At 34.8% G+C, this 20,647-nt stretch overlaps 1 protein-coding gene across 1 annotated transcript; it reads left to right on the top strand.

Annotated features, from left to right (window-relative positions):
- The first annotated feature begins 11,188 nt into the window (after positions 1 to 11,188).
- LOC123538924 (complement C1q tumor necrosis factor-related protein 5-like) lies at positions 11,189 to 15,196 on the top strand. Its single transcript, XM_045323341.2, has 3 exons — positions 11,189 to 11,316; positions 13,707 to 13,760; positions 14,712 to 15,196. Exons 1-3 carry the CDS (start codon positions 11,235 to 11,237, stop codon positions 15,110 to 15,112), a joined length of 537 nt encoding a protein of 178 aa, XP_045179276.1. The 5' UTR covers positions 11,189 to 11,234; the 3' UTR covers positions 15,113 to 15,196.
- The last annotated feature ends 5,451 nt before the right edge of the window (positions 15,197 to 20,647 follow it).

The following is a 20,647-nucleotide window of genomic DNA, read 5'->3' on the forward strand; positions in this document are numbered from 1 at the left end:
CATGCTAACGAACTCATAAAATCATTGTTGCAATACCAGGTTCGACCTTATATCAGAATGCTAAGGTCTCCGCCGAACAAAAGGATAACCGACAAACTTGCCCTGGCCTATTTAGGATTTGTCGTTCATTCTTTACGTATTAATTATATTTCATATTGACATTGTTGACTGGAGAAAGTTAGCGTAGCTGACCGATGTCAGCATACAATGATGTCAGCTAAAATGTGCCATCTCACAAACGCTCTTTTTGATGAATAATTCATTGAAGGAATTTTCTCCTTCTTACGCCTGGATTTCATCCTTTATCAGTAGAAACCCAGATATCTTATATTCAATAACTATGACACATTGTACGGTTTGATACTTGAATATGAATTTTATGCCACATTGCACTGTACAGCCAACGAAACGTAACACTATTTCATTAGATGTCTAGACTAAATGAATATAGCTGCTGTTATTTTAAAGCATGTGGTATCTAACATAATGCGAAGTCGGAAGTCTTCATCTTTGTCCGTCCATTCGTCCGTCCATCCATCTGTCAGACCGTTAGTCAGTCAGTGTACTCATCTGTATTAGTACATGTGTATTTTTCACTGAAATTGATTTTTATTATCACATCTGGATTATACTCATGCCATCAATTGTTGGTATTCTCAAAGCCCGCCCAAGCACATTTTGATTATTATAAATGTATCATAATGTTACTGATGTCATTTAAAGAATCGTTTTAAATTGAAGAGAATGTTTTTTTTTTTCAGTATGAATTAACTGTAAATGTATTTTGTGTTACGATGACGTATGTGTCTGGATGTGACTGATGAGCAATGTTAGGTTTTGTTTCGGAGATTTATATATTCAATATCCTATATCTATTTTACATCAATCTACATTCTTTAACTTTTTTCTTGGTTGTGTTTACTCGTCCTCAATATCATTTATTGTAAGTACACAATAACCTTTTTCAAAAATTCTTGACACTTTTATCGTACCTTCAAATGAATTAATTATAATTGTAAAATAATCGTCTAAACATTCTTTATGATAGTTATGAGAAATTCCAGTGTCCCCATGATCTCCCCTCGACATTTACTCTCTCAGGAGTTGACTTGAAATACCAATCGAAGCTTTCCGTGGTAAAGACGTGACCATTAGGCAATTAAACTGAGTACACTCAATGAGTGGCATTTCGTTTTTGAATACTTAAAACTGTTCAATTTTTAGCTCATCTGATGTTTTGAAAAAAAAAGATGAGTTATTGTCATCGCTTGATCGGCGTCGGCGTTGGCGTTGCCTGGTTAAGTTTTGTGTTTAGGTCAGCTTTTCTCCTTGACTATTAAAGCTGTTGCTTTAAAACTTGCAACAATTGTTCACCATCAATAACTGACTATACAACAAGAAACATAACTCTATCCTGCTTTGTGCAAGAATTATGGCCCCTTTTTGACTTAGATAATATCAGATTTTTTTGTTACGTTTTGCGTTTAGGTCAACTTTTCTCATTAAAGGTCAAAGCTATTGCTTTTAAACTTGGAGCAGTTATTTGCTATTAAAAGCTGACTTTGCAGTATCAAGATTCAAGAGATTCAAGATTCAAGATTTTTATTGGCTCAAGCATTGTACAATGTCTATCGCCATACTACAATTGATGGCGGTTATATATACAAAATATGAGAAAAGTATATGACTACAAATGTGTGAGAGACATATTTGAAATGGCATATAATAATATTTATTTCCGTTCACACAGACTAAGAAACACCTATTTTAACAGACAAACAAACACACTAGTATACTTCCTACTGTAATCAATTACAACGTTATTTACATCATTTTATAAATAGTATCTATGTTAATTAATTAATGATTCACGTTTGATTGTCGCTAAGTAGATAAACTTAGTTATTTTGTTCACTAGCTAAACATGCGTTGTATTCATAAGACTTTTGAATTTATTAATATTAGGCCATGCACAATAATAATCAGGTAAACATTCGTATCGGAGTTCTCTATACTTAGGACACACTAAGAGAAAGTGATATTCTGTTTCTATTTGATCTATCGTAACTCTGCATTGCTTTTTGCAAGAATTATGGCCCCCTTTGGACCTAGAAAATCAGATTTCTTGGTTAAGTTTTGTGTTTAGGTCAGCTTTTCTCTTAAACTATCAAAGCTATTGCTTTTAAACTTGCAACACTTGTTCAGTTCACCATCAAACGCTGACTATGTACAGCAAGAAACATAATTCCATCCTGCTTTTTGCAAGAATTATGGCCCCTTTTGGACTTAGAAATATCATAGATACACACGGGTAGGACAATATTTCTATTATACAGAGACAAAAAAATCAGATGAGCGGCTGCACCCGTACGGCGGTGCTCTTGTTTCTCTCATGATACATAGCATGTCTCATGAAGCATGCTCATGGCAGGTATTCGATATTTGTTACAGATGACCGTAAACATGTATTGCTTACATACCATTATAAAAACAGTTGAATTCAGTGCTTTTTGGACCATGTACATGTAGTTGGTTCAATGTTATTTTAATGTACTGTTGCTACATGACGTGAAAATGTTACACATTTTATTACCTTTCATCAACATTCAATTTAAATCTGCGTTCAGTTTTGGTCACGTGTTATACTTCCAAACGAAGCTTCTTCATAACTGTGGCTAACAGTTGAGGGTTAATGACATGCTGTGGCGTTTAACATTTGGCTTTATTTTTTTTTTGTGGAAGAAGTGTTGTAATTATTCCTGCTCCTCTCTAATGCATGATGCCTTTGCTAGAAATGGGCGAACTTCTGTGCAACTTGACGAGCCTAACTCTCGGAAACGATATCTATAGCTGGAGCTAATTATTAATCTGACTTGATTCAAATACGCCAGCGACGCGGTAGACATTTTGTTTTAATCAAAATTTATATCTCAAATGTACTCCAAGTGACGTCTATTGACCAATAGAAATGCAAGAAACTTGTAGGAGGCGAAATAACATTTAATAACTGTGTATCAAAAGCGTCTTATTGGTTCTACATACTAGATATCAAAGGATTCTTTCACCCTCCTTCCCCATCCCGTCGGAACGAACAACCTAAGACAAAATAAACTAAGACATTTTAATTAACGTCTTGGTTTAAGAAAATCTGACAAACTTTTTTTCAGTCGAAAGGAGAGATATTTTCGTACAAGCATGAACAGCAGTGTACAGGTTTTCAGCCATTCTGACAACTCGGCCAAGGCGGCCCCTAACTGAAAACATTGTAAAGCTATTTTTAGCATTGCCATAATATCAGGTTGTCTTTACCTTTGAACGATTTTGGTATGGTGGCGTTTACCTTCTTGCAAAACGGTAACTCCTTAGTAGTCAACCTACTAATAGTTAGTAGGCACAACACAATTTAAAAAAGAAATTCCAGTCGGCATTATTTTTTATTTAAATCGAAACATGACACTTAAAAATAAATGAACTGAAAGTGTAAGATTATTTTGCAAACTGGCATTCTAACCGATTGTATAAATGGTTTTACTTATATGTGACATGTATTTCTATTTATTTCGAAGACATAGAAGACAGTAATTCGGTCGAAAAATGTGCTTCCGTGGTGTAGTCGAAAGAAGTCCATAATAAATAGATCCTAATTTTCCCATTTTCTGCGCAAATTCGTGTAGAACGAGTGCTTTAATTACACTTTTTCGCTACTAGAATACATTCTGCATGAAATGAGACGGTTTTCATGTTCATACAACCCACATGGCAAGTTTTGCAGATCGAAACCGGAAGTAGGTGTTTATTGCGCGGAGGAGAGCAAATATGCGCCACTTTTAGGGTAGCAGACCACAACTGACTGGCATTTCACTAGGAACTATTCAACCCCCTATTTTCTTTTCATTTTTGCGTTAATTTGTGATAGAACTTTCATGAAAAATTGGTGTAGGAAAAAGTGATGTTCTCTAAAGATACGTAAAGACGACATGAAGTTGTCGTTTTTTATATGAAACAAAGAAGGATTTGAATTACTGACCTTTAACCTATAGAGACAAAAGTCTTTACTGCACTTAAGGGAATAAACTGTGCCATTACTCAAGTATAATTCCGCTTGTGTCTTTTAATGACATCTGTCAGTATCAGAATATACTAATCTATAGCAAATCCGATTATTTGCCTTGAAATGGCCAAACAAATATAAATGAGACGTCAGACAAGTAATTATTTAGATGTCGGGCATTGTCTAGAAATTGTGAAAGTGATACAGACCACACGTAGACCAATGAACTCATACATGTTTGTCTTCAGGTTCATTATACGTGTACGTTCAACTGTATGACGTTGTGTGACATTCTCTAAACAAACATTATGTCATCAAATGTTCGAGTTCGAGCTGGCTTACGGACGATCGGTGGTCCTCCCAGGTGCCTGCCTGTGACGAAATAATGCACGGAGATAGAGGCACCTTGGGTCTTGTCCGGAAAGCTGCCATATGACCTATAATTGTGTCGTTAAACCCAACAAAAAAAAATAAAATAAAATAAAACAACAACAACAACAAAAGATCAAACAGCAGAGGTTGAATATAAGGTAATGAAATTATAATTGCAATAAAACTACTAAACAATTACTGCAAGAAAAAGACAGATACAATATAATCAGTTTTAAAATTGTTTTACAGAATGACATATCATGTCCCAATTTCATGAAAATCATTCTTATAGTACTGTTATAGTACATCAATAAAACTAAAAAATATAATGGACATTTAAAGCCGTTTCAGAGTTATTATGTTAATTCAGCTTTTTTTATTCAGTCAGTATATTTCAAAGTTTCAAAATACAGCTACATGGTCTAAATTTAAATGATAATGTCTATATTATTTTAGTAGAAAGTTAATATAGTTAATAGCTTGGTTTGGCCTCCTATATTTCACAGTCAGTTTGTAATCGTAAAAACAGTAGGCACTATATTTTGGTTTCTTTAATCACCATCGTAGACAAAAAATAACACAGCCATTCTGTGATAATGTTTAGTATCCTATACAGTAAACAACCTTAAGAAAAGCGTTGTGTCATCAACGACTGTTTTATCAAATGTCAATTTAGCGCTTAGGTCTGTTCTATTACTATTTTGCAAAAATTCAAAACATGCGCTAATAAAAGTACAAGTCTTATTTAGAACAGTAGTAAAAGTTATCACAAGCATGCACTGTATTTGCATGTTAATAAGTCCATTTTTACAACATATATTTTTAGCTAATGCATGTGAAATTTTAGTGCTGGCATTGCCCGAAATATCGTCTCCTTAGGTATACAGCTTGGTCTGTGTAATTTCTGATGGTGCCTACAGATTTAATGAGAAAGAAGACGATTACTTTGTATACTAAGAATTTTGGCGGCAATAATGTAAAATCTGCTAAGTGTGCAGCAAAAGAATGGGCGAAAATTCCTGCTCGTATCGGAACATATAGTGCTAATGTTTAGCATACAGGTTTAATCTTGGTGTAGATGAAATAAATATTTCAATTAAAGTTTTGTGTGTTATTTCTTTGGACACAAAAAATTGAGATGATTAATGCCCTTGATGCTAGTTTTTAAACAAAAGCTAGAATCAAAGAGAAATTTGACATAAAAAGAAAATCTAAGCACTATTCCGAAACAATAGGAGTGCAATTTGTGACAGTTACAAATCGGATACATTAAGTCCTGCTAGAAAGAAACTTCCGTTTTGGAAAGTATGAGGACATAGAAGGGACGCTATTGAAATGGGCAAGGTTGTGTGTGTGTGTGGGAGGGGGGGGGGGGGGAGACTGGGGACACATAGAGACAATATCTCATTAAGTGGAGAATTTCTGAAGGAAAAGGCCAAGGAGTCAAGGAGTTTGCGATAAAACTTTGGTGAAATTTGTTTTGTAAATTTCACATAGCAATCTACACAAAAGATGGAATTTTTCACACCAGAGATGATGATCGGCATATGAATTTATTGTTGTGGCTTTGGTTGTTTTGTTGGAATCGAATATACTGTTTATAGACATACTATGCAAATATTATGCAAAAATAAAAATCAGATGATTAAAAATATGTCTGTCTTGTCTTTAAAAAGATAAGTTGTTTGCTATCTTACTTGAGGAGCTCTTATCCACTGTTCACCAAACTTCATCACTCACTGATCCTGGACATAATATCTAGGCAAAGTTCATTAACTAGGTAGATCCTCCAAGTCTCTGGAGTTATTGTCCATGAATTACTCAAAATTTCAAAAAAAGATAAAGTTCTTCTTAATAAATCAGCAATTCTTTAATTGAATGTTCACCAAACTGAGTCAGAATGTATATAGGCATATTATACCCCCAAATACGGATGTGGGATTTGTATTGGAACCCTGCATGTCAGTCTGCACCCCCCCCCCCCCCCCCCCACACACACACACTCCACGTCTCTACACTCCATTTCTTCTAAAAAAGCACTAGGAAGATTTTCAAGTCTGCTCAATAACGATAGTATTTTAAAAGCATAGCGTAGTTTGTTATGAGGACCATATCTTGTGACAGAATTGCACTCTTGCTTACCATTGAATCCATTGTTTCTCATTGAAGGCAATGGCTGCATTCAAACATTGTAGCTACTGACTCACTTGCTGTATTCAGACATTGCAGCTACAGACTCAGTTGCTGCATTCAGACATTATAGCTACTGACTCACTTGCTGTATTCAGACATTGCAGCTACAGACTCAGTTGCTGCATTCAAACATTGCAGCTACTGACTCACTTGCTGTATTCAGACATTGCAGCTACAGACACAGTTGCTGCATTCAGACATTGTAGCTACTGACTCGGATGTTGTATTCAGACATTTTAGCTACTGACTCAGTTGCTGTAATCAGACATTGTAGCTACTGACTCAGCTGCTGCATTACGACACTGTAACTACTGACTCGGATGCTGTATTCAGACATTGTAGCTACTGACTCAGTTAATGTATTCGGACATTGTAGCTACTGACTCGGATGCTGTATTCCGACATTGTAGCTACTGACTCAGTTGCTGTATTCAGACATTATACCTACTGACACAGTTGATATATTCAGGCTATAGGCATTGTAGCTATTGACTCGGTTGCTGTATTCAGACATTGTAGCTACTGACTCAGATACCGTATTCGGGCAATGTAGTTACTGACTCGGATGCTGTATTCATACATTTTAGCTACTGACTCAGTTGCTGTATTCAGGCATTGTAGCTACTGACTCAATTGCTGTATTCAGGCATTGTAGCTGCCGACACAATTGCTGTATTCAGGCATTGTTGTTATATAGATACTGAATCAATTGCTGAGTATATAGACATTGCTATAGCGACTGACTCGATCGCTTATTTAGGCAAGGCTTTAGAGCTACCGAATCGATTGCTGTTGACAAACATTTCTGTAAGTACTGAAACAATTATATATTCAGGCATAGCTGTAGCTACTGAATCGGTTGTTGTATTCAGGTATTGCTGTAACTACTGAATCGATTGCTTTATTTAGGCATTGCTATAGCTACTGAATCAATCGCTGTATTCAGCTACTGAATCAATTGCTCTATTCAGATATTGTTATAGCTACTGAATCGGTTGCTGTATTCAGGCACTGCTGTAGCTACTGAATCTGTCGCTGTATTCAGGCATTGCTGTAGCTGCTGAATCAGTTGCTGAATTTAGGCATTGTTTGAGCTGCTGAATTTTTGATTATTGTATCAGTTGCTGTATTCAGGCATTGCTATAGCTACTTAATGAATAACTTTATTCAGGCATAGCTATAGCTACTAGATCAATTGCTGTATTCAGGCACTGCTATAGCTACTGAATCAGTGCAGGCATTGCTAAACCCATTTAATCAATTGCTGTATTCAGACATTGTTGTAGCTACTGAATGAATTACTGTATTCAGACATTGCTATAGCTACTGAATCAGTTGCTGTGTTCCAGAATTGCTATAGCTTTTCAATCAATTGCTGTATTTGGGCATTTCTATAGCTACTGAATCAGTTTCTGTGTTCAGGCATTGCTAAACCCATTGAGTCAATTGCTGTATTCAGGCATTGTAGAATGTACTGAATGAATTACTATAGACAGGCATTGCTATAGCTACTGAATGACCTACAGTATTTTAGGCATTGCTATAGCTACTGAATGAGCTACTGTATTTAGGCATTGCTATAGCTACTGTATGAGTTTCTGTGTTCAAGCATTGCTAAACCCATTGAATCAATTGCTGTATTCAGGCAATGCTATAACTACTAAATGTATTACTGTATTCAGGCATTGCTATAGCTACTGAATTAGTTGCTGCATTCAGGCATTGCTATATCTACAGAATCAGTTTCTGTGTTCAGGTATTGCTAAACCCATTAAAGCAATTGCTGTATTCAGGTATTGTTGTAGCTACAGAATGAATAACTGTATTCAGGCATTGCTATAGCTACTGAATCTGTTGTTGTGTTCAGGAATTGCTAAACCAGTTGAATCAATTGCTGTATTCAGCCATTGTTGAAGCTACTGAATCAGCTGTTGTGTTCAGGCATTGCTATATCTTTTGAATCAATAAGTGTATTCAGGCACAGCACTGACTGTCGTGGCTACTGACTCAGTCGCTGTTGTAGCTGCTGGATCAATTGAAGTACTCAGGCATTGCTATAACTACTGAAGCTATTGCTGTATTCAGGCACTGTTGTAGCTACACAATGTTACCTTCACAGCTATCACTGAGCCAAGGTTTGGAGCTGACACTATTTTGACAAGTTAACGCCAAGCATTGTCATGATAACACAGCTATCTAATATAAGACAAAACATGATGGCACCACAATTTGACATGATAATGCTTCAGACACATGCCGTTTTTTTCCTAACATTGCCGACTGGACAATTATGAAGCCTTTTCCACGTGGTCACAAAACAGGCGTGCATCGGACGGCTTTACAAGGATATGCCGCGTGGGCAGTTTTCAAATTTGATAAATTAGTGCTCAGTTACGAAACTTATACGCTTTATTTTACGCTTAAAGTATAAATTTCTATGTCTTACAAAATACCACTATTAACAGATATTTTGACCCGAGGTCCTGCATGAATGGCTGTGGAATCTTGGTTCACTGTGGTCCACATGCAGCAAATATCTCTAGAGACAAGGTGTCTTTCTATAAAACAAGGCTCAGTTCTTGAAAGTGATCTACTGTGCTTGTTTGAAATGTCAAGTTTAATATGTTATAAAATGTCACTGTCACTGTGAACGACCCGATGTCCTGAAAGGCGGTACGGCATTGATCTGTTATGACACACATGCAGCAGATAGTTTTATTGACATGCTGTCTTTGTCAAACAAGTGATCAGTCCTTGAAGCTGATACGCTATGTTTAACGTTTGAATGTGAATTTACATATGTTACAAAATGTCACTATGAACATATGTTTTTGACCCGAGGTGCTGAAAGGCGGTACGCCCATGATCTGTTATGATTCACATGCAACAGATATCTCTAAAGACAAGGTGTCTTTGTATAACGAATGCTCAGTTCTAAGAACGGTTAAACTATATTATACGCTTAAAATGTGAATTTTCATATGTTTAAAAATTTCACTATATATACAAAAGTAAAATTACGGAGATAATGTCCTTAGTAAAACTGACAAAATTTTATGAAAAATACTTAGAATACATGTCAGGAGTTGATATTTTGTTCAAGTGTAAACAAAAAGGTACTATTTCAGTATTTAAAAGTTGAACTATAAAAGCATTAAAAAGTTAGGAATAATAAGCGTTATAAAATACACCTGGGATGATGACCTCGAAAAATAACTTTCAAAAGAATTATGCGTAAATTACCAAAGACGTAAATATCTTCTTCAAATAACTGCATAAATATATGGATCACCTTCTTTATTATTTAAAGAAATAATTATACACATAAAACAGAACGGCCCTTAAAATTTGCGATGCGCGATCACAAAACGCGCAGATTGGCTATTTGCGCGAAACATTTGCGCAGCTACTGCCAATTATATTTCGCAAATTATGCAAACGATAATTATTGCAACAAAATATTTGGCTACGGTTACATTTCAAACAATATGGTAAGCCATCAAATTGTGCTTTAGAAATGCACACGCATATGTTTATGGATCAAAACTATATCCTTCTTGCGCATTCATCAAACTGAAAAGGAAAGGATTTTTCCCAGTGATGTCCGACAATAACTGCATTCTTTCCTGTCTTATGACATTTATTTTTCTCGTTCGTGTTTTTGACGTTTTTGCAAATCGAAAGGACAAAATCGTCATGTATGACATATATTGCACTGACATAAACCCATCACAAATATTCCGCGCCCACAACTCCGCGCCTGTGGGCGCGGAGAATGAGCTCCCAAACAAGCCGTACGTGACGCTCCGAAGAACCACATAAAACTCGAGCAAACTAATTTTTCATCTTTCGTTTTAAGTACAGCTAAGCCTGGACCTCTTTGGAGAACAGCCGCAAAATCCGGTGACAAAAACATGCAAGTTTGCCGAACTTTAAAATTCCATAGGAACTTCCCAGCAAATGATAGAAACATTTAGTTTACTGCTCTAGAATTCCAGGACACACCAGAACCAGAACATGTATTTAAAAGTATGTGTTATCCGTACCGTTTTTGAGCTAATAAGAATCTCCTGAGGACCCTGTCAAATGACCGTCTTTGTTTTTCTGACTAACTGAAAAAAAGATGCAGTTTTGCATTCACAGCCATTTCTCAACAGGTACTCGCTGTACATTAGTGACTGACTGAACAACGAATTTCAGTGTGATCGATTGTAATGACTTAAAGAAAACTTTCATGCGCTACTAGAGTATTATTAATCTACAGAATTTGCTAACTGACCTTATATTTCTGATTAATGCAAGGACTGGAAAATGTTAACTGCGAGTTGATTTGGTATTAACTCGGTTACATAGTAAATTCGGATAATTATGTATTTTGTATCCGGTCATGTTTGATAGAGGAAACATGTCAAAACAACATGATCTTCCTTATCAGGTCAATACGAACTGCCCTTCATCAAAGTAAAATCTAACAATAAACGTTCCATAAATGCTAATTTATGTAAACAGGTGATACTATGCATACCGCATCGAACAGTATATAAAACTGAGTGTTTAGCTATTTAGAAAACATTCAAACAACCACCAACGGAACAAACACTACAGTGAAAGAAAGAGAATGTTTCTCGTGCTACTTTTAACCTTCGCTTCATATCCTGTATTTTCTGCTGGAGATACATGCGGAACAAAGCCAGATTTATGTAAGTGTTACAGTTTTAAACATTTTTTTCTTTTAATTGTTCGTCTAGGAAAATAAGACTCGATGATGTTATTGTGTTTATGTAGCTATCTTATGGTAAACTCAATTTTCCTATACAGCTGAGGTACTAGTTCAGAGTCTCTGGAGTTTCATTAGAAATAAGTTTTGCTCTATTGTTAAATTGTATTCTATTGTGGCCCGGTGGTCTAGAAACATGCTAAACGGTCAAACCAGATGTCCGGAGTTCGAATCGATGTCTAGGTATCTGAAATTTCTGAGATGCTTCTGAGTGTCCACCTAACTGGGAGGTCAATACAGGTACATGTACTTAGAATAACTGGTCAACACTTCCTGAAGGATTAACATAACAATAGTGCAAACATTGTAAATATTTTGATGTATCAAGGATCAATACTTTTGAAATTCTGGTCAAATTTGGCACAAATTAAACTAGAATAAGATATTATGGCCATATATATTGGTTCAAATTTTGGATTAGTTTGCCTGAAAGTTGATTGTATACAAGCCATCGACTGACAGTATCATTTTAAAATTGACAAAAGCACTTCTACTACAGAGGTCGCTCAAAACGACAAAAATGAAAATGCTGCAGGCTCGGTTTAATTAAGCTTGTTTACTGACTATAGTAGAATGCATGTTGACACCATAATCTGTATCGTCGTGTTGACGAGAAATCGATATTTGCACATGTTACTAAAAGTACCAAAACTATTTAGAGACACCCACAAATGTGTTCATACGGTGAGTACAACCCAAAACGCACTAACTCCAGCAATGTACTTAATAGCTTCTCAATTTGTTTACACCCTGTTTTGAACATTAGCGAAGTGTAACTTGTGTGATTGTTTGCTTTTAGGAATGATATTAAGGCTTAGCATTACGTTTTGAGAAACAAAAATCAAACAATTAACACCACATCATAGAAAGAAAGAGTTGTTAAACATATATATTGAACAACATGTAAAACATATATATTACTTTACGAAAAAAGAGTCAGTATACTGATATAAACATTGAATTCCGGAAAAGAACTGCCTAAAGGGGCCACACTTCCGGACAGTCAAACGCTTTAAAAAAACTCACTGTTTTCAAATAACTGTTACATATGTTTGTTTTGATGCATTTGCAATAGCGTGCGGGTGGTGAAATTTCACATAACAAGGTGTAACATAGTTTGCAGTAATTGATTATCTTTAGGTAGCAGGGTACACTTCGAATTTTGGCCCCCGTCAATACTTGTTATAAATAGAACTTCGTGATTTTGGATGTCTGTAAATTAAGGTGAGAGATAATGATTATTAATTCTTTAGAAAATGTATACAGCTGATACATGTAAAATTCGGATGTCAGTTGGAAAACTAACTGCTGGTAGCTTTGTATGGTCAATGAGACACCTTTTCGCGGAAAAATGCAAATCACGGAAGGGTTCTGTGCTTGTTGATTGATACTCAGGAAACTTTTCGCTATTTTGTGAAAGAACGAGCTGGATGGGTCCCCATTCCGTTTATATCCTGACGTTCAGTAAGGACTTTTAAATTGAGAAATGCAATAAAATTGGGCATTATTCTTGCGGGATCATTGTGGGACGTTCAAAAAGTGCAAAATTGATGATTTTGGCATGCTTTTTTCATGGATGGTGTAAACCTTTCGTTTTGATAACTTTCTTTATTCTTGTATGAGAATCCTGATCTTGCCTTTAATTAAAAGCACAAAACATGCACGCAATGTATAAAATGGCCACCCTGAGTTTGCTCATAAGGGAAGTGCAATATTGCGACTCGCTACATGTAAGACCGTCCGTGCCCAAAATTTTCGCATCTAAGTGTACCCTGCTACCTTATTTCAAATGGCATTCATTTTCAAATGGAGGCAACTGTTACCGATGCATTTTCCATTACTACTCATGAACAGACTCAATCAAACCGAGTCTGCAATTTTCAATGTTTGCCTTGTTCTCGGTGCTTCCGAGGGATCTACTTTCCAGATTTTATTAACGATAATTTTATAGACCGGTAGACTGCTTGTGAACCTTTGTACTTTTTCAAATGGACTGTGGTCATGTAATAAATTAAATTATTTTATAGCATAATTGAACATGGTATAATTTGATCATTTAATTAAATACATACATTTATTTAACAAATCTTGTTAGATATTTCATAAAATTTCTACTAGCTCTATGGAAGTTATTTCTCAATCTAAGTGTTTAATGTCACATTGTTACACAATCAGCTCTGGACTGACAATATTTTGAATACGTGAACAGGTACAAATTACATACGACTTAACGTACAAAATAAGTTGTCATTAGAAGCGAGTAACCAATTTAATATGGAAGTGACTAACATTTTTATTTCTTCTGTTTCGCAGACTGTAAGTCCGCCAATCTGGAACAGGACATTAACAATTTAAAAACAAAGCAAGGTAAATAATTTTGTTTGATTATTTGTTTGCATAGTATTACAAGTTCTAGGAATTCATCAAACGTTTCAAATGCAGTGTGAGTTTTACTTATGTTGAAAAATATGTGTTTGCGGTACTCTGTGCTTGCACCTTTTTTCCATTTATCTTCCTTGATAGTGCTTGAATGTATACTTATTATCATGTTCATAGATCTTGATTTCTTTCATTATTAAAATACCGTAAGCTTTACATCAGTGAAGTTCTTACGGAAAGTTCAAATAAATTCAGAATCCAATTTTATGTAGCGGTCGTTCTAATGGTAGTTCAAGTTACAGAGGTTATGAGAAAAATGATTGATGGATACGAACATGAAGAATTGCATGGGTTCTCGAATTTAAATTAAGCTACTTCAACTTCAGAAGATATGCGTCAAATAAACACTAAAACAATTAAATTAGATAACAGTAACAGGAAATGATTGTAACATTTAGTATTTCCTGAGATTCAAGATGGACTTAATTCAGCTCTTACTGCATATAACAGGCTATTGATTCGTATATGTTAATGTAGAAAAGAATAATAAATTATATAAATTACGCAATCAAAATGCCATTGAGTCAGAATACCATTTCATATTATGTTGTACACGTTATAGTTGCATAAGATCCAAATTGGTGGGCCGATGCTCATGGGCCACTGTGCAAAAGTTTAATGCACTAATGCAATCCAGTAGTAAAAGATGTATGTATGTATGTATGGTCTTGCAAAATATATTAAAGAAGCATTATGTGTAAGAAAGAATTCTTTTGAAAATCTACTGGTCATCGGATTGAATACAATTAATTCAGTTGTCTATATGTTCACTTTCTTGTGTATAATTGTCTTTGTCATAAGTTTTTTTCATTTGTAAATGGCCAAAGGCAAATGTATTGCTGATTGCCAATAAACTGAAGCTGAAACCGTATTTTGCAGAAACTCGTGTCGTGTATTCAGCCTATGGTTTTGAGATCCTTGGCACTAATGTGACATTTCCTAATGTGATCATGAACAATGGTAGTGGATATAACAGTACTACAGGACAGTTCAAGGCTCCAGTTGCCGGTATGTACTACATAGCCGCTACACTGTCCACTGCACAGGAAAAAGAATACCAAAGGGTTCAATGTTTTATTCAAAGGAACGGAGATAGCATAGTTGAGCTTTTTTCAGATAAGTTTGGTACTGATGAAGTTGGATCATATCAGCTTACAGCGACAGAGCCTGTATATCTTGCTATTGGTGATGTTGTCGGTGTTGGTGGATGTATTTCCTACGAAGGAATACATAATGATCGTGGGACCAGTTTCAAAGGGATTCTCATACAAGCAGATTAACGACCAAATGAGATCCGGCATATAGAAATCCTTGTGAATTGATTGATAAAGAACTATAAGAACAATAAAACTCTGCATCTAGAAGTTTCGTTGTTTTGTTCACCACTTATAATTCAAATGTTTTCTTCTAGTTGGTTACCCCTTTAAGGTGACGAATTTCAATGACTTTTATGTAATCTAAGTCAATGAGTTCAGAGATGATAACTATCAAATACGGAGTAATTAGAATTTCATAAAAGAAGTAATGAGAAATAGAAAGCATATAACTGGTACATGTACTCTGTCCGATCTGTTTTTTAATATTTATGCCACTGTTAACAAATGTGAATACCAAGACTAGCATTCAGTAAGAAATAAATGAAGATCCATAATAACAACAAACACCTTTCAATTAATAGCAAGAAAACCTGCCTGACAGAGTTGTACAGGCAAAGGATCAGAAAACTAATTCTTCCATAGTAGACACTTATTTGTACGAGTGCAGGAATTGATACAATGTCAAAAAACGAGAAATTGTTGTCGCAGTAGGTATTTTAATAATTCGCACATCATTTCTGACGAAATGCAATTACAGCTAGGTAAATCGAGGGGTTAAAGCCAGAACGGTATAAGTCCATTTTTCAAATAGTGGAGAAAAATGCAAAAGAAGGTTTCAGACACATAAAACTTTTTACTGATTGTGAATATTTAAGTAAGATTTGGTTATATTATAGACAATACCGTTGTTATAATATATGAAGAATGTAAAAGGACTACTCACAAATTAAATTGTTTTTATAGTTAAAATTGTACTTAACTCAAATTGTACTTAACTCAATCTGGCATACAACAAAATGCAAAATAATTCCAGGGTTTAAATGTGTTAAGTGCTCTTAGTGCTCTAAAATATTGTAATAATGCTGATTTTATTGGATGCCATACTGTCATAAGTGCACTTATAACAAAACTATCAAATCTTATGACATGATTTACAAAGACTAAGGAAATATGTGCTCTTAAAACAAATAGAAATGTTGAGTAAATTGTGTATAAAATTACAAAATATGTTTAAAATTGTATAACAATTACACCACACAAAGTTTCAACAATCAATTCTAGATACATGTATCATTTTTTCTTTCTTAAACAATTATATGCAACTCAAATCTTACATTTGTATGTTTAGACAGAACTGCACAAACAATAAGAAACCAATATTTTCTCCATCAGACGTCATTCTTTTAGACAAATGAGGAATTACGAATACATGCTTGGAGTCCACTACACCTACTTTAGTTTCCTCTTTGTATAAACAGCTGTGTTCTTTGAATATTGTTTTACGTTTAGGACACTTTTCCTTGCTTTTATGAGATGGATGTTTTTAAAAGATATAAACTGAGAGATAGAGAGCAAGAGAGAACGAATCACCAGCAGAATATACCAGAGCGCCTAGCAGTACAAACAAACGTGCACATTCCACAAAAAGTCCACTAACCCAGTTGCCCATGCTCCTTTATATGCTCACCCGATATATAAATAAATAAATAAATAAATATATATATATATATATATAGAGAGAGAGAGAGAGAGAGAGAGAGAGAGAGAGAGAGAGAGAGAGAGAGAGAGAGAGAGAGAGAGAGAGAGAGAGAGTTTGTATGAACTAATCTCCGTCATAATATACCAGACCAGTTCCGGCAAAGCGCCTAGCTGTACACACGAGCGTGCACATTCCACAAGTCCAGTATATATATACTTCTGTTTATAATTCCATGTTCCTATGGAACTTAAAAAGTATAATAATACAAATGTACATTTATTACTTTTCAGTTATATTATTGTTTTGCTATAGCCACGACTGACAATAGAAACGAAAACAAAATGTAAATGCAATGTCTTTGTCTAACAAATACCGGTCTCTCTGATGATTTACGGAAAAATAGTGCCGCGACTTTTAATCGAATAATACCGAGAATTTGTCATAACATATTTGTCTGCACCTGTTTGCTGTGGAACCCTTTAATCTAAACTCTAATCTCCTCTCCTATGTCATTGGCGCTAAAACATTGCTTTCAGAGGGTTTTGACACATGTTCCATAATGTCGTGAAGTATGATCAATGTTCTACCTACCTAACATTGTTGACCTACCTGATTCTAAATTGACGCAACCATTTGCGTTATGGTTTATTTTTTCAGACATGTTCACATATATTTAACCCTTTATTTGTCAAAGTTGGTTAATAAGATTTTGGTCAACTAATGGATTTGCTCGAAACTTACCTTACTGATAAAGTACACTTAATTCTGTTCACTGAGTTCTTAATACACACAAGATTTTCACTGGAAGTATTTTTTAAATTTGATTTTCCTATCCTTTTTGACCAACAAAGATAGTGTTATTTTTGCATACATATGAATTTAACAACCACATTTTGTTTTACCAATTATATTGATATAAGTACTTCTGAATTAAAGTTGTCAAAATTTTGCATTGGCATGTACATTTTTTGCCAAAATTCATTAGAAATACAAATTCATAAAATTATTATCCCCCCCACCCCCCACAACACACACACCCCTTGTCTATCTCGGTTGCGCGACCAAGAGTGAAAATAGTTGAATTCCAAAGCTACATGCTGTTTTAAAAATTGCCTTTTGTTTCAGTTAGTTGAAATATCCCAATATTTATCCAAGCAAATGTAAAACTAGAAATTATATTGAAATCAAAAGAAATAGTCCACATTTTTAACACTCTAATATCAAAGGGAGCTAATCACAACAGTTCATTAAAAGTAATAAAATATGAATTTCCAAAAGGGGTCTATCTCTTTGTTATGAGTCTCTTTGTTCCTAAGACAAGTCTCTTACAGAATATATAAAAACTAAAAAATGTCATCTTTAAAATGAATTAAACGGCTGGATAATATTCACTAGCCAAGTCAACTATAAAACCTCAAATTAAAACGGAAAGTACTTATACATTTAAGAAGACTAAAATAAAGACTCGAAAGTGATCTTAAATTGCATTTATTAGTTTTGTTCTCTTGCAAATGAGTCTTAATTATTATGAAAGCAATACACATGCATTTGATAAGCATTACCTTTGATTAATCATTGTTATCTGGAAAATTTTAACGCCACCGTAAAGCAGACATCAGCTGTATTGCTCTACTGTATTTACTGTTATATTCAGAGCTTGCTTTTAGTTTATTGAGGTGCTAATCAAAATGCCAGTTTTTTTTTGTTGCATGGAATTACAAAGTTTTCATAGCGCACTGCCGTGTCAATTTGCCACATTTTCTTTGACATATTTGTATATTCTTTTATGTTGAAATGTGCATGATTGTTTGATATTTGGCAGGAAAGGAACATTTCCAAAGACAGAACAAGCGGGATACGTCTAAAATATACATTTAAGAGTTACTATATGATAGCGATAAGCTGAATAGTTTAATACCTGTGAGGACAGTTTTGTACTCTTTTCATGAAATGCACATACACGGAAACTTTGATGATCATTTCTTTATCGAGAAGACAGAGCATCAGGAAGTAAATGTTATGAATACAAGTATATTTTTTGTTTAATATTTATGAGACAGCGGTTCTTATTTACCCTTTTTGGACTTATTTTGTTTCCCGAAGAAAAAATCCGATTGTTCCTTTTTCTTGGAAACAACATTTGTCAAGATCAAAGTATACAAATCTATACTGATTCTGAGCTATTGCCTAGAAATTGCTGAACAGCTACGAATAAGACGTCAGAGAAATAAGAAAGATTTGAAATAACACATAACACAGTAAGACCAGTTTCTTCAAATAGGTTTGTCTTAGATAGAAACAGCTTTCTGTACATGTTTTACTTTACTTCTTTGTTCCAAATGACCAAGAAATGTCAAAGGTTGTACATTACACTAAGAAGATTTGATATAATTTTGAGAATCAATCTTGGTATGAATTAAACATTATAACTTACAGGATCATCTGTTTAATAATATTATAGTAAAAATATTACAGCATCATATGTCTAACTGGGACAATCATTTTATATATGATTTCTGCCAAATATGTGTACCTAAAGCGACGCTTCCATATGTAGCTTATGTATGTGCTTTTTCCTATTTGTCTGTGTGTGTGGTTTATTTTTACTTTTGTCTATGTGTGTTTTAATAACAAAATAAAAAAGCGGAAAACCACAGATCGCTCAACACGACATAGACGAACATGTTGCAGGCTCGGTTTGATTGAGCCTGTTCACGGACGTCAGTGGAAATGCAAGCTACCCTCCACGTCCTCTAGCCCCGGGTTGAGCAGAACATTTTATAAGTTTAGAGACATCCGCAGATGTATTCATACTGCGATGCACATGGAATCTTCAATGATGCACAGAGTGCAGTTCAATGAAAAGCGGCGTATGGTCCCCTTAAAAAATAAAGGTTTTTGCCCTAAACGAGAAAACAATGATCAGAACTGAACAAACTGAATCGAAATATCGTAAAGAAGATTACGTTTTGATGAGTTCCGTGATAAAAAAAGACCAGTATTAATCGTAACGGTTGCTGAATTGTCACTGTCTTCGTAGGTGAACTAATTTAAAAGGTTTCTTTCATTTAAAGTTAGCGAAGTGCATCTTTGTTATGTATGCACTTATGTTAGAAAGATAGCAATTCTACATACATACACAAAATAAGAACCGAAAGTAATCATAAAACGTATTAATCTTCGTAAAACGTCGGTCAATGAAACACAGGCTTCCTTTATTTTACAAGTGTTAAATAGGAAATATACCATTAACTAACCCAAGAAAAAGTAAGTTTTCGTCAAGCTGGGTCGGAAAATAAACTGGAAATATAAACTCAATTACGATAGCATCATTTGTATCAGTAATGATGTTATGACAACATTATGAAATTATTTACTCTTGTCATAAATCAACACGAGTCTAAATAATTGAGCTGCACCATGAGAAAATCAACATAGTGGCTTTGCGACCAGCATGGATCCAGACCAGTATCCATGCTGTTCGCTAACGGTTTCTCTAATTCCAATAGGCTTTAAAAGCGAACAGCATGGATTATGACCAAACTGCGCGAATGCACAGGCTAGTCTGGATCCATGCTGGTCGCAAATTCACTATTATAGTTTCATACACTTGTCTTTTGGGACACAAAACATCTAACTTGAATGACTGGTAACTGTAGCAACCAGAAATGGAATTGTAAGTTTTTAAACAACGATTGTTGATATCGTCCATCTTTTTATAGTGAAGATTACCTAAGAGCTCAGTGTTCCGTTTTGCTTAAAGTATATATTTTTTCCGAAGAGCCAGCCTTATTAGCAAACAAGTCGGAAGCAATTTTACACAATAATTAACTTAGCATAAAGTACGAAAACTAATCGCCACCTAAAAGCGTGTTACCATGTACAATACAAAACTGTCACCTGCACTTTTATTAAAAATCTTTTAGAGATCTTTTAGTTTTTTGTTCCCTGAATTGTGTACGGTAGAAACGTCGTTGAAAATAGATAAAATAGATAGACAATAACTGGCAGAATAAACG

The sequence above is a fragment of the Mercenaria mercenaria genome, chromosome 18 (assembly GCF_021730395.1).
Source record: "Mercenaria mercenaria strain notata chromosome 18, MADL_Memer_1, whole genome shotgun sequence".
NCBI classification, from domain to species: Eukaryota; Metazoa; Mollusca; class Bivalvia; order Venerida; family Veneridae; genus Mercenaria; species Mercenaria mercenaria.